Raw genomic sequence first — 15,180 nt, forward strand, 5'->3', positions numbered from 1 at the left:
TACTACTTCTCAATGAGTAACTAAATTTTGGCTGTTTTCCAATTACAGAGCATAATGCGACTCAGTAGCGCACAATGCCGAATTATGCTGATGCTTAATTGGAACGTGAAACGCACCAGCAGGTTGCGCTAAGTTCAGTGTTGAAAAAAAATATATTCATATGTTATGCCTGTGACAATTTTGTTTTTATTTCTGTGGTTTTTATTCCTTTTTAGAACATAAATTTTCTGATGTATTGTTTGATTGTCTTTGAATTTCTTCCTTGTATTCACACAATTTATTATTACAGAAAAAAAAACAATGACATTTTGAAATTTGAAATTGACAAATTTCAAATTCAGAATTTCAGAATCTGTGTTCAGAATTCTCAAATGGAAAGTGCTTGAAGGGTAGAGTTAATTATTGCATTTTATTCATTAAAAGTAGGTATTTGTGTTTAGAGTGGAAAGTTAAAAAAAAAACACCATGGTAGAAACTATAATTACGTCCTAAATTAAATAGACGTATGAAAAATCATAGTTTTTGGTATTTTCGTAATACACACTCAATTATAATTGAGATTTCGAAAGTACAATTTTTTAATAAGTAGCAAGGTTCGAAAACAATTAAAATGTCGTTTTTACGAGGTTCAGAAAACTATGTGTGGTGTACAACGAGTGTGCTTGGCAAAGGTGCTACAGGGGCAGTGTTTCAAGGGGTTAATAAAAACAATGGAGAGCCAGTCGCGGTCAAAACTTTTAACCAGCTCAGTCACATGAGACCTCACGATGTACAAATGCGAGAATTCGAAGTTCTCAAAAAAGTGAAACATGAAAACATTGTGAAACTCCTAGCCATTGAAGAGGAACGGGAAGGGAGAGGAAAGGTCATAGTGATGGAGCTGTGCACTGGCGGTAGTTTGTTCAACATACTCGACGACCCGGAAAATACTTACGGTCTCCAAGAACAAGAGTTCTTATTGGTTTTGGAGCATTTAACAGCTGGAATGAAGCACTTGCGGGATAATAACTTGGTGCATAGAGATCTGAAACCTGGTAATATAATGAAGTTTATCAATGAAGATGGTACAACAACCTACAAGTTGACAGATTTCGGAGCAGCCAGGGAGTTGCAGGAGGAGGAGCAGTTTGTATCTCTGTATGGAACTGAGGAATATCTTCATCCAGATATGTATGAAAGAGCTGTGTTAAGGAAACCAGCGGGTAAAAGTTTTGGAGCCACAGTTGATTTGTGGTCTATTGGAGTGACACTATACCACGTGGCGACAGGGCAGCTGCCTTTTAGACCTTTTGGGGGAAGGAGAAATAAGGAAACTATGTTTTTAATTACAACTCAGAAAGCTTCAGGAGTTATCTCTGTAAGTTTAAGTATTTTTGTGTGTTATAAATTTATAAAGAACAGAAAAAATTCGATCATGAGGCGGGACTCGAACCCTATTTTTTCTATTCTTTATAAATTAATATTTATAAAGCATTTGAATGCCATAAAACCAAAAATATCAATTTAACATTTTTGTGTGTTTTTAATTGTTTATTTTTTAACCCATGCTTCCATAAATGATGAAAATATATTTGAACAATAATTTGAATTGATAGAAAGTTCTCTTCAGTTATAAATTTTAATTGTGTTGCAGTAATATGTTTAATTAATAACAGCATTGTATGTCTAGGAATTTGTTTATTTGTGGATAAGATAATAACTAAAATGCAAAAATCATATATTTAATGATAAGATACCATACTGAAATTATTTTTTTTAAATATATTATGAAATTGTTTTTATTTTTTCACAAATAAACAACATCTAAACTTATTCTGAATGCAGTGCATATAATTATGAATGGAATCATACAATTAGGTACCTAATTAAAATTTTACATAACAAATAAATTAAACCATATAAACCGTAATAAATTAAAAGTCTCATGTGTCTCTAAATTTTTATTCATTACAGGGATCACAAACAACAGAGAAAGGTCCCATAGAGTGGTCTCGTGAGTTACCCTCACATGTGCAACTCAGTGTTGGTCTCAGGAAGCTGGTCACTCCGCTACTTGCTGGTCTTCTAGAGGTGGACCCCCACAGGATATGGACCTTTGAGAGGTTCTTCTCTGAAGTCCAGATGGTCACAACTACTAAACCAGTCCATGTGTTTCATGTTCACAAGGCTGTGAGCTTGAAGGTTTGTTTTCAATTAGTTATATTCTAATAGGAAAGAATATTAAGAGGATCTAATTTAACTTTATAAATTTGTTAGCATTAGTAGTAGACACTGATTATCTGAGCATTTATTTAAACAGAAAATAATTGAAATTACAATAAGTTTGTCTTATTTTTAAATATTAAATTAAAAATTTTATTTTATTCAACATGATAATATCATCTGAAACGGAAATACGAAAGACTAAAGTAAAATGTTCTACCATCTACAATAATATAATCCTGGATATTAAAACAAGAACTAAATGTTATAAAAGATATTAAAAAAAAAAAAACTGAATAAAATATAAAAGAGATATTAGTTTAACTCATACAAACCATGACTAACATTTTCAGAAGTATCACCTTCCTAGTAATTGCATTAGAAAGTTCCATTAAAATTCGTAATTTATTTAGCTAACATAACTCTGTTATAAAACAGATTATGTTATAGTTTGTGGCGAATCACCTTGATTTATGGACCACATCCTAATAATTATAATTGCTAATGTTTATTTTCATGCAAACGTTTTCGGCAGATATAATTAAAGCCGCTGTGTTATTTACGTGTTGTTTAATTGATGTAATTATTGTTTACGTAACAGACGAAAATATAATATGTATTATAAAATATTTTTTTAAGTGAAACTTCTTTAGTTGCGATTAAAATTTAAATGTAGTAATAAAGGTAGTATCATGGTACCGTCATATTGTCATGGAGTAAGGCAAAGATATTGCTATCTTTGCATCTTACCAAAGAAGTTTCACTTCTGACACGTGTGCTCAGCACACACGCTCTTTTTTAATATAGGCAATGTTAGTGATTGAAAATCAAACTATAGTCCTTTTCACGTAGGATGATTCCTGTGACACTTCGTCGTGTTCCGAATTACGTATTTTATGTTTAAAACGCCAAAATAATTTTAGTGCATAGTATTTTTATTTTATGGCGGCATTAATACCAAAAATATAAAAATGAAACATCTTAAGCTTATAAATCAAAAACAGTATTGTTTAGTTTATTATAATGAAAAATAAAATAAAATAACACAAAAATATAATACCTACGCAATTCGTGTACATGAAATGGATCGTTGAAAAATCATAGAGTTGGAAAACATATAATCGGCGCCCATCTTGTAATCGTTTGTCAATCGAGTCAATCGTCTGTACGAGTCCGTCAGCCTTGTATACAAGTTGCATTTTTATATTGATATTTTACGTGGTATTCTGTTATTGTTACTAATTGTTATTGTTGACTTTTTTTTTGCTGTTGTTTGCTAAGTTTCCTTAGTTAATTATTGGCGAAATGCCGAAAAAACTAATTTTGGTACTTTATTCAAATCGATTTCATTTCCATATAAAATATTATCGATTATCGGAAACAATTGATTCGATTTCAATAAAGACATCTCTACACGTGTCAAAAATCGATGTGTCACAGAAATCATCTTAGGTGGAAAGGACTTTACTATACATATATAAAAAATTGTTATTAATTAAAATGAAAATATTGATTTCTATTGTGACTTTGAGTCAGTGAAAGTCAAGAGAACAGTGGGGCAATTTTACACGAAAAAAATAGCATCATCCTCATGTGTAAATCTACACTATTATTATATTATAAAGAAGAAAACTTTGTTTGTTTGTTTGATTGTAATGAATAGGCTCATAAACTACTGGACCGATTTTGATGAAATTTGGCACAGAAAATCTTTAGACCCTGAGAAAGAACATGGGCTAGCTTTTATTGTGAAATATGTACCACGGGCAAAACCGGGGCAGACCGCTAGTTTTTAACCGACTTCCAAAAAAAGGAGGAGGTTATCAATTCGGCCGGTATGTTTTTTTTTTATGTATGTACACCGATTACTCCGAGGTTTCTGAACCGATTTACGTGATTCTTTTTTTGTTCGATGCGGGATGGTGTCGAATTGGTCCCATAAAAATTATATTTTTTGTCTGTAGGTAGGTAGCGTAAATGTTGCAAGTGCAAGTTTGAAGTCGGTTGTTTTTAACGCAGTTATCACTTGTTAATATTTTAATTTTATATTTGAGTTTAGTTAGCTGTTAATACCATTTCATTGCTTGATCAAAATGTACGTTCAGATTTTATGAATTACAATTTTATGAATTTCAATTCAATTAAATTAAATTAAAATAAATTAAAATAAAAAATTCAATTCAATTCATTACCTTATGAATTGTTATTTATTAGAATAAATATTTTTTATCCAGGTGTTTTTAAAGCCTGAAGAGAAGTTTGAGCATCTACAGACTTACATCTGCGAGCAGACGAGCGTGGTCGCCGAATCGCAGATTCTGCTGTACCAGGATAAGCTGATCCTCACCGAGATTGACGAGAACACACTTGGTCAGTTATATCATATATGACTACTTTATTTTGACTTTGAAATTAGTTTTTAGTTTATTACTTACTATTACTTATATATTTTATTCATATGTTTTGCTTTGATAGATTATATAATAATATCCCAAAAAAAGTTGCGTAAAATTGCGGATCACAGTAGATGTACGAATACAATTTTGTGAGATAAATGATAATTTAATAGATTTAACAATTGAACGATGTGCAGGCAAAAACTACCCAGACACGACGGCCGAGCAGCCGCTGCTGCTGTTCAGCAAGAGCGAGAGCGGCGTCAGCATGCCGCCCGAGCCCGAGGCGCCCAAGTTCCCCGTGTTCCCCGCCATCATCTCCATCGAGAACGACGCGGCGCAGGCCAAGACCGCGTGCAGCGTCGGCCACGTGGTCAAGCGGCGCGTGGAGCAGCTGTGCGCCGCCTCCGTGCTGTGCGGCGCCGCCGTCGGCCGCTGGGGCGCGCTGCTGGCCGCGCGCCTGCGGGCCGCGGCCGCGCGCGCCGACGCGCTGGCGCAGCACGCCGCGCGCCTGCACGACGCGGCGCGCGCGCTGGAGCTGGCCGCCCGCGCCGCGCGCCTGCCGCCCGTGGGAGCGGACGGCGCGGCGCGGGCGGCGCGCGACGCGGCCGCGCTGCGGGCGGCGGCCGGCGGGCTGGCGGCGCGCCACGCGGCCGGCGGGCTGCGCGCCGAGTGGGACGAGGCCGTGCCGCACGCGCCGTGCCCGGCCGCGCTGCGCCTGCACGTGCGCGCGCGCGCGCTGGCCGAGCGCCTGCGCGACTCGTGGCAGCACCTGGTGCGGGACCGCGCCACGCGCTCGCTCACGTACAACGACGAGCAGTTCCACATGCTGGAGCGCATCACGGTGGCGGAGACGGGCCGCCGCGCGCGCGCGCTGCTGCACCGCGCCGCGCCGCTCGCCCGCGCGCGCGCCGACGCCATCGCCGACTGGTAACTCTACATACACATACCTAATATTTTTTTCAAAATTGTCATACCATGCAATTCAAATACGAAAGCTATATCGACTGAATAGATCGTCATATTTTGTCTACATATTTAATCTTATGTTACACAGGTACAAAGTGGCGCAGACAGTGTACCTGCAGACGCAGATCCTAGACAAAGACGTGTCGAGCGGTGAGATGAAGCTGGTGGCGCTGGCGGCGCGGTTGCAAGAGGCCGAAGTGCGCACGCGCACAGCTCTCGCCGCGCACCCGCCGGTACGTGAACATTTACACGACGTGCACATTTACACGGCGTACACATTTACACGACGTGCACATTTACACGGCGTGCACATTTACACGGCGTGCACATTTACACGGCGTGCACATTTACACGGCGTGCACATTTACACGGCGTGCACAATTTACACGGCGTGCACATAAACACGCACAATCAGAAATTTAACCATACATCTTGCAAAACGATACGGCACCATCACATCATAAAACACGACTTAACATCACTACAACAGCACATGATACGAATTAACGACACTACCTCATCACATCACATCATATCGCATCGCATCACATCACATCACACGAGTTAACAACACTATCGCATCACATCACATGACACGAATTAACTACACTGCCGCATCACGTCATATCACATCATATTACACGAATTAACGACACTACCTCATCACATCACACGAGTTAACAACACTAGGTACGGCATCGCTAAAGGGTCAACTCACACCAAAAGAGCGGCGAAGCGCAGCGAAGCGGAGCGCAGTTTCCGTGTCATATGAATTTTAACTTTATTGTCATTACTAACTTATTATCGCCTGAGAAACTCGAGCCCGCGGCGCCGCGGGCATCCGCGCGACTCGTTCGAGTTTCTCATGCGATAATAAGTATTATAGTCATGAAAATAAAGTTAAAATTCATATGGCACTGAAACTGCGCTCCGCTTCGCTGCGCTTCGCCGCTCTTTTGGTGTGAGTTGACCCTTAGTCTTTACATCACATTACACCACATCACATCACATCGCATCACATCACATCGCATCACATCACAACACACAATTACAAGCATTTAACGAGCATTCCCCTTTGTATCTATTATAGATTAAACAAATTACTATGATTGACAGTATGATTTCACATTCAAATCATTGAATAAAAAAATTTTAACTATATAAATGTTATTTTTTGGTTAAAGCATGGGCCACACACACATATCAGACCTCTGACCAAACAACATATCTTCAATGTTGTGTTGAATAATAAACTCATTCACAGATGAGCGAGCCAGCGCTCGAGTCGACGTCCGACAAGGAGAGAGATAGACGCGGGGTGTCCAATGGTCGGGCGGGGCGTGCAGGGTCTGGGGGTTCGGGTGGGTCAGCGGGGTCAGCGGGGTCGGGGGTTGTTGCGGGTGGGGTGGGGGCCAGCGGGGCCGGCGTGCGAGCATTGCTGGCCGCCGGGGACGAGGTGGCAGCCGCGCTCGCCAACAACTCGGCGCTGCTGGCGCGGCTCGTGCGCCTCACGGACGCGGGCCCCTAGCGCCCCGCCCCCCCCGCCCCCCCCACCTGCTGGTGCGACGGCCTGCACAGCGACAGTGTAGCGCCCCTCGGTACACGGGACAGTGACAGTGACAGTGAAAGTGAAGTGCCCCTAGTGTACTCGGATAGTGACAGTGACTCCGGCTCGCAGGACCTCACCTCCCTGGACTCGGGGATACGGACGGTTATATACGAGTCGGCCAGTTCCAGAGACGACACGTGCAGGGAGCTCGAGGAAGACTGTAAGAGTGAATTGAAAACCAGCGCAAAGTCCACGTGTGCAATAAGCTAGGGTTAGGTTTTATATAACTATAAAATAGACAAATACGCGAATACAACAATAGGGGTTTAATTAAAATATTTACACCATTAAGTGCATAATTACAGGTTATAATAATAATTTATCTGCCTGTAACTTCTATTCCACTTTCCAATTAGAAAAATGTGAAACCAGTTGATTTATATAACGATTCCATATTGTAATAGTTTCTTATGTAACTGGTGCAATTAAATATGGCCAAAATATAGTGTTTACTAGCTTACCGCCTGCGGCTTCGCCCGCTTTCTCTAAAACGATTTGAGATTTAAACTATCCTATCTCTCAAGTTGGATCGAAATGCACATGGTGTGCGAACTTTATTATAATCGGTTAAGTGGTTTAGGAGTCCATTGAGGACAAACATTGTGACACGAGATTTATATATGTTACCGGAAATGTATGAAATCAAGGAATTGTATACAATTCCTAGGAAATGTGTACAATTCCGATACCATTTAGGAAATGTATAAAATATTGTTTAAAAAACTATTTAATGCATGCATATCCTAGGAAATGTATAATCTTCCTAGGAATTGTGTACAATTCCTATATCGTATTAGGAAATGTGTAAAGTAAATGCTTTCTGTAATAAAACACGTTGTTATTTTTTTTTATTATAGCTCTTATTGATACAATCGGGTAACAGTCATACCGTAAAATTGTAATAATATTATGTTCATATTATTATCTTCGATCGTTCGATCTTCGTCGACGGAGCCGCGCTTCGCGGGGCTCCTATTTCTGTGTAGTTTTTTTTTAACAAACCTAACCTAACCTAACCTAACCTAAACCTAACCTAACTTTGAGGGCGAATATCTCGGCTATTTTTGATTTTAGAGAAAAGTTGTTCCTATAAAACATGCTTATATAAGCGTAATCTTTACGATAAAACAATAATAAATAGGTGTTATAATGACACCAACTCCATCAAACATTTTTTAAGTCCTGCGCCCCCTTTGCTTTAGTCCAACCGAAATGTGTATAAAATAATTTATTTCACACATTTCCGTACGATTTTAGGAATTGTATACATTTCCTAGGAATTGTATACAATGACGGATTACATACATTTCCTGTAACATATATATTAAGATGTATTGCACATTAAATGCATTTTAAAATAAGTAAATTCAACACTTATTTGTAACATTCCAAAAAAATAATGTTATTTAATAAATCCAGCAACCCTTCAAACAAATATTTATATACATACAAATAATTGTATTATTAAGATTAGAATGTATGAAAATATTATGTATTTTTAAGATACATAATATAATAAGTTAAGTTCATAGTGTCCCTATGTTTGAGTTAATACTGTCTATATTTTACCTCCTGTTATAAAGCTCAAGTAAGCTGACTGAAAATTGTGTTAAAAGATCTCCAAATGATGTTCCATTTTATAGAATTATGATATTAATAAAAAATATATAATGTTTTCGTTTTAAGAAATTATTGCTATAATAATTTGTAATAAATATACATATTTTTACCATAGTATCTTATTTTAATGGAATTGTCCGAAAAAGCTTGCTTATTCACATGTAAAAATAGCTTATTGTATTACTGACACTTTGTGGTCATAATTAATTTTTAGTGCTTTTAGTTGATATTATCGCATTATTGCATTGAGTATATTATTCTGTAATTTATAATTTTATATCATAGTTTTGGCTTACGTAAAATACTAAAACTATGATCTAAAAATAAATTATCAGAAATTTGCTTAAAAAATCTCATTAAATTATTTTTATTATCTTATGATACAAACACACTGAGTCTAAGGAATATCAGTATTGTATAGATGCACTTATTAGGTCCGTTTATTTATTTGGAATGTGAATAAAAACTCCCTTTATTGTATCGCTTTGAGTTTAATTCCTTCGACAAACGTTAAGATGCCACAATACACAATGAGCAATTTAAGTACACATTACTTTCTTTAGCACAGGTTTATATTAATTACAAAACAAATTTTAATATTAGATGTTATCAATACTCAGACGCTAAGATGACACAATGACAATGCATATTACAATTCGCGTGAACAAAAATATAAAATAAAGTGACGGTAGGTCGTAAACATACAGCCCACCAAGGACAAATTTTCACAATTTTCCTTAATACAACTATACCATACAAAACGTAAATACTAACGAACATTTTAGCGAATTTAACATCAAAAATAAAAATACAAAATAAAATATTACCACATACATAACTAGTAAGAAATTACTAATATTCGTATTAGTTTGTCTACAGAACAAAGTATATGAGGCTTAAGACAGACAAAAAAAAAATTAACATTAGTTGGTAACTGGCAAAAAACACAATTTAGAAACAGGGCGTTTAATTACATTGTTTTTACATTTTAAACTGACAACTCGCGTAATTCCGTCCAATCCGGGATGTTTTTCAACTATAATACCATATAACCATCTTCCAGGTGGAAGTTCATCTTCTACTACTAATACTAAATCTCCAATTTTAGGTTCAGGAAAAATATTATTCCATTTATAACGATGGTAAAACTGAGTCAAATATTCATTTGACCAACGACGCCAAAAATCTTGTGTCATTTTTTGGGTCATTTGCCACCGTCTGAGATTTGTGATTTTAGATGTTTCGTAATTGACATCAGGGGGTAAAACCAGAGGTTCTCCCACCAAAAAGTGCCCTGGTGTCAGTGGGATTGGATTGTCTGGGTTCTCAGTAATTTTAGAAATAGGCCGAGAATTCAGACAAGATTCTATTTGACAAAGCAATGTTGTCATTTCTTCAAATGTCAAAGTTGAATTCCCAACAATGCGCCTTAAATGATGTTTTGTCGATTTTACCCCTGCCTCCCATAGTCCTCCAAAATTTGGGGAATGGGGAGGGATAAAATGCCATTCAGTCCCATTTGTAGCCAGTTGATCTGCAATTTCCTTCACTATACTGGACCTCTCATGAGCATATAAAGATTTGAGTTCTCGTGCTGCACCCACAAAATTTGTCCCATTATCGCTCCATACTTCAGCGCAATGACCACGGCGTGCTATAAAACGCTTAAACGCTGCTAGAAATCCCTGAGCCGTAAGGTCACTTACTGCTTCGAGATGGATAGCGCGTGTGGCCATACAAATGAATAAGCAAATATATCCCTTGAATGACCGATTACCTCTGCCTTTAGAGGTTCTTATATTAATAGGTCCTGCATAATCTACTCCACTCCTCAAGAAAGGTCGACAAGCAGTAGATCTTTCAACCGGTAGTTGTCCCATCAACTGGTGTCTTATGCGAGCGGCATATCGTACACAACGAACACATTTTCGAACACACAGCCGTATTAAATCCTTCGCACCTATTATCCAGTATTTAGATTGCAAATAATTTTGAATCAATTGGGGACCGCCGTGAAATGTTCTCTCATGAGCATCCGCAATAATCAAAGTTGTAAACTGTGATTTACGAGGAAGAATGATAGGATGTTTTCTCTCATCACTAAGGATTGCCTGCTGCAGTCTGCCACCTACTCGTAGGATACCGTCTTCGTCAACTATTGGATTGAGTGAGGTAAGTTTACTTTTTTTATTTATTTCTTTTTTATTTCTTAAATCTGCAAGCTCTTCACCGAAATGTTTTTCTTGGCATCTTTTAACGCATATTTTTAAACTTTCTCTTATTTCAAAACTTGTTATCCAATCCTTCTGATCCTCTACTTCCATTTTTCTCATTCTTTTAATTAGTCTTTTACAGAGTGCAGTAACGCGGAGCAGTCTTCTCAAAGATGAAAAGCGTGAGTATATTTCTTCTTCAGGATCTGCTTCATCACTGTGAGTATTAATTAAACAAATTTTCATTTTTCTTTCTTCTAAATGTGTATCTTCTATTTGACCTCTTGTAAAATTTATATCCTTTTCTTGCAGCCACTTTGGCCCTTCCTTCCAGATTTGAACATCCCATTGCGTACTGCCACGCGATGCACAATCTGCAGGATTATCCTTGGTAGATACGTGTTGCCATTGCTGCGGTTCCAACGAAGTAATAATCTCCGACACTCGGTTGGCGACAAATGTTTTCCAACGACTAGGTTGTTCTTGAAGCCAAGCCAGCACAATTTGTGAGTCAGTCCACGCATGAATAGAAGATTTCTCCATACCCATTACTTGAGACACTTCAAGTAGCAGTCTTGTGAGTAGTACAGCTCCACAAAGTTCCAATCTCGGAATCGAAACTTGTTTAATGGGCGCTACCTTTGTTTTGGAAGCAATTAATGCAACATTAATTTCCCCATTGGAATTAACTACTCGCAAGTACACAACTGCCGCAAATGCAACATTTGAAGCATCGCAGAAGCCATGCAATTCGCGAACTTTATCATCATTATTGATGTTGATCCAGCGTGGGATACTAAATTTGGTAAGTGAATCTAATTCACTTCTATACTTGAGCCAGTCCTTCAGTAATTGTGGAGGAAGTTCATCATCCCACTCAATTCCCGAGAGCCATAATTTCTGTATAAAAACCTTGGCTGAAATTATTACTGGCGCAAGCCAACCAACAGGATCAAATAATCGAGAAATTTCTGAAATAACTTTTCTTTTTGATACAGGAGGAGAGAGTTGTGGAAGTTTTACTACGTATTCAAATTCATCGGTTCTTCTGTTCCAGGTAAGTCCTAAAATTTTCATGATTTCATCTATTTTTAGTTTCAGGTTTTCTGCTTGATCTTCAACATCTTCATTAATTTCTTTAAGTATTTCTTCGCTATTACTGCTCCATTTTTGCATGACAAATCCACCTCCTTGTAGAAGTTGTGTTATTTCCTTATAAATTTGCTTACCTTCTTCCACAGAAAAGCAACCCGACATAAAATCGTCCATATAAAATTCACGAAGTACTCTTTCAGCAGCCAGCGGATACTTCACCCCATCGTCGTGTGCAACTTGCTGTAATGATTTCACAGCGAGATAAGGTGCTGAAGCCGTACCAAAAGTAACTCGTAAGAGGCGCAGATGCTGCAGTCTTTGATCTGGATCTTCACGCCACACAAAACGTTGAAAATTTGTATGTAATTCAGATATTTTCACCTGTCTATACATTTTTATAATGTCAGCGACAAGACAAATTGGATATTGACGCCAACACATTATAATGTGACGTAAGTCAGGTTGTAGTGATGGGCCTACCATAAGTTCGTCATTCAATGTGATGCCATTGGTTCCTGGACAAGAAGCGTTGAAGACAACTCGGACTTTAGTAGTATCCTTATCCTCTCGGATCACTGCATGGTGAGGTAAGTATACAGCATCAGGCAAATCTTCTTCATGTGATGGCACAGTTTCCACGTGACCTAACCTTTTATATTCTTCTATGACAGCAGCATACTCAGCCTTAAGCTTAGGATTTTTTAATAAACGATTCTCAAGCCGATTAAATTGTTTTATTGCAATAGCCTTTGAATTACCATATTTGCAATTCGGATCATCGGTTCGAAATGGTAAATGTACTATATAGCGTCCTGAACTATCTCTCCTAGTAGTTGATGAGTATATATTCTCACATTTAATTTCTTCCTCCGTAAGAAGTGATTTATCAGAGGCAAATTGATCCGATTCAAGCTCCCAAAACTTCTTCATAAGTTCGTATTCATCATTTTGATGAATATGATTGCACCAAATAGTGCTGGAGCTCGATCTGGATTGAATTGGACCCGATAGAATCCAACCCAGCTGTGTATTTTGCGCGATTAATGCACTGGGTGAATTCTTGATCAGACCTTCAAGCAAAATCTGACCATAAACATCTGCTCCAAGGAGCATGTCAATTTTATTTGGTGTTGCAAAGAAAGGATCTGCTAAAACTAATTTAGATACTTCAGGACTAAGATTAACAACAGCATTCCTTTCCGGAAGTACTGAGGTGAGCTTATTGAGCACAAAAGCTTGGACGCAAATTTTAAAGTTGCAATGGCGTGATTCAATCTCAATTTCTACCCTCGCTTTAGAGGCAACAGAACTTGATTGGTCACTACCCAAACCAATAATGGAGCTTTTGTGTGGAATCTTTCTTAGCCCGAGAAGTTGAACAGCGGCTTCAGTCAAAAATGAAGCCTGTGATCCTTGATCAATGAGACATCTTAACGTGATCAATGAGCCTGTGTGTGACCTGGCATTAACTAATGCGGTGGCAAGTAAAACTTGTCCACTGAAACGTGAAAAGCAGGCTCTGATATTATTAATATTTTTTACCTGTGTTGATGTAGATGCTGTCGCTTCCTTAGCATCTGGTTCTGCCTCACTCATTTGAGGCACCGACGGGAGCGATACATTTTTGGGATGTAGTAAAGAATGATTTTTCTTCTTGCAAATACGACACCTGGAAGACTGGCGACACGAATAGACATTGTGACCTGCACCAAGACAATTAAAACAAAGATTTTGTGATTGGACAAAATTCCGTCGAGTATCAGTTATTTCTCTTGAAAAACTTTTACAATTTCGCAAATGATGATCATCAGAACAATAAATACATTTTAAATTTGAAATATGAAACGCTTTCGGAGTAACATTAGTTCTATATTGTTGACTATTTTGTTTAGCTATCTTAGGATCAATAAATTCTAATGAACGTGAACGGATTTCTAAAAATTCTATAAATTCTTTATATGTTGGTAATAAATTACAATTTTTACTACTTTGCAGTTCCCACTGCTTACGGGACTCGGAATCTAATTTTAAACTTACAACATAAATAACAATAGTGTCCCAAGTACTTACATCTATTGACAAATTTTTAAGTGCAAACATACATTCATTAGTAGTATCTAAAATTTCGCGTAACGCTATAGCCGATTCAGTTGTTACAGTTTTTTGATTCATAAATTTCTTTAAGATACAATTGGCAAGATACTTTTTGTTGCTGTACCGATCCTCAAGCTGTTTCCAACATAACTTATAATTTTCTGCAGTTATTGGTATGTGTCGCAAGAACCGTTCCGCTTCTCCAGTGAGTTGACATTTTAAATAATGTAATCGTTGAACGTCATCCAATGTAGGGTTACTATGTACCAGTGACAAAAACAGGTCTCGAAAGCTCGTCCATTCTGCATATTTCCCGGAGAAATGTGGGATAGCAATCTTTGGTAATTTAAAACCTTGTTGATTCGAATCTGTAGATGTCGTGCTGCCATCTGGCGCATGATGTACAGTGGATGATTTAACAGTTAAATTAGCTCGAGCTTCCCGCAACTCATACTTATAATCGATATATTGTTCTTCACAATTGCCATATGTATCAGCTTTGACATAAGTAGTAGCGTTCAACTTATCACTTTCCGAAACTTGAATAATTTGCGTGTGAGTTTGCAAAAACTGAGACCAAAGTTCCTCAAGCGCATCCAATCTTGTCGATAAATACGCATCATTCGCTAAACGTTCTTTAGGCGATTTCTTAAAATTAGATCTAGCTTTTGTAATTCGATCATATATATTGTTTTGCACTTTAATATAAGATTCCATCTCTTATAATAAACAAAATTAACATATAAAAAACTTTATAAAATCTCAACGTGAAATACCTATTTGAAATATGTAATCTAATAAATCAAATATATTTACTATAGAAAATCCGAAATAGATTTGTAAATTCAATGTTCATAAAGTGACAATTACTTATTTACAGATTATAATACTTATGTAAGTACTTATAGTTATTTAACTATACATAAATAATTGTTTTAAGATTCAGCTAAACCCGTAACCTTGAACTATGTAACAAGTTCAC

At 37.5% G+C, this 15,180-nt stretch overlaps 2 protein-coding genes across 2 annotated transcripts; one reads left to right on the forward strand and one right to left on the reverse strand.

Moving 5' to 3' along the window:
* The first annotated feature begins 432 nt into the window (after positions 1–432).
* LOC123699261 (inhibitor of nuclear factor kappa-B kinase subunit epsilon) lies at positions 433–7,095 on the forward strand. The gene is made up of 6 exons (XM_045646181.1): positions 433–1,357; positions 1,954–2,181; positions 4,437–4,572; positions 4,796–5,528; positions 5,656–5,800; positions 6,832–7,095. The coding sequence occupies exons 1-6, from the start codon at positions 611–613 to the stop codon at positions 7,093–7,095; spliced, it is 2,253 nt and encodes a 750-aa protein (XP_045502137.1). The 5' UTR covers positions 433–610.
* LOC123699262 lies at positions 7,092–14,915 on the reverse strand. Its single transcript, XM_045646182.1, has 4 exons — positions 14,207–14,915; positions 10,574–13,807; positions 10,251–10,390; positions 7,092–7,334 (listed from the first exon to the last, which is right to left on the reverse strand). Exons 1-4 carry the CDS (start codon positions 14,913–14,915, stop codon positions 7,092–7,094), a joined length of 4,326 nt encoding a protein of 1,441 aa, XP_045502138.1.
* Between the last annotated feature and the right edge of the window lie 265 nt (positions 14,916–15,180).

The sequence above is a fragment of the Colias croceus genome, chromosome 17, assembly GCF_905220415.1.
Source record: "Colias croceus chromosome 17, ilColCroc2.1".
NCBI classification, from domain to species: Eukaryota; Metazoa; Arthropoda; class Insecta; order Lepidoptera; family Pieridae; genus Colias; species Colias croceus.

Coding starts and splice junctions, on each gene's coding strand:
- LOC123699261 (XM_045646181.1), top strand. CDS start 611: ATGTCGTTTTTACGAGGTTCAGAAAACTATGTGTGGTGTACAACGAGT. Junction 1,358..1,953: donor AAGCTTCAGGAGTTATCTCT/GTAAGTTTAAGT, acceptor TATTCATTACAG/GGATCACAAACAACAGAGAA. Junction 4,573..4,795: donor GATTGACGAGAACACACTTG/GTCAGTTATATC, acceptor AACGATGTGCAG/GCAAAAACTACCCAGACACG.
- LOC123699262 (XM_045646182.1), bottom strand. CDS start 14,915: ATGGAATCTTATATTAAAGTGCAAAACAATATATATGATCGAATTACA. Junction 13,808..14,206: donor TTTAGATACTACTAATGAAT/GTATGTTTGCAC, acceptor GTCTTGGTGCAG/GTCACAATGTCTATTCGTGT. Junction 7,335..10,250: donor GAGGACTATGGGAGGCAGGG/GTAAAATCGACA, acceptor TCACTCTTACAG/TCTTCCTCGAGCTCCCTGCA.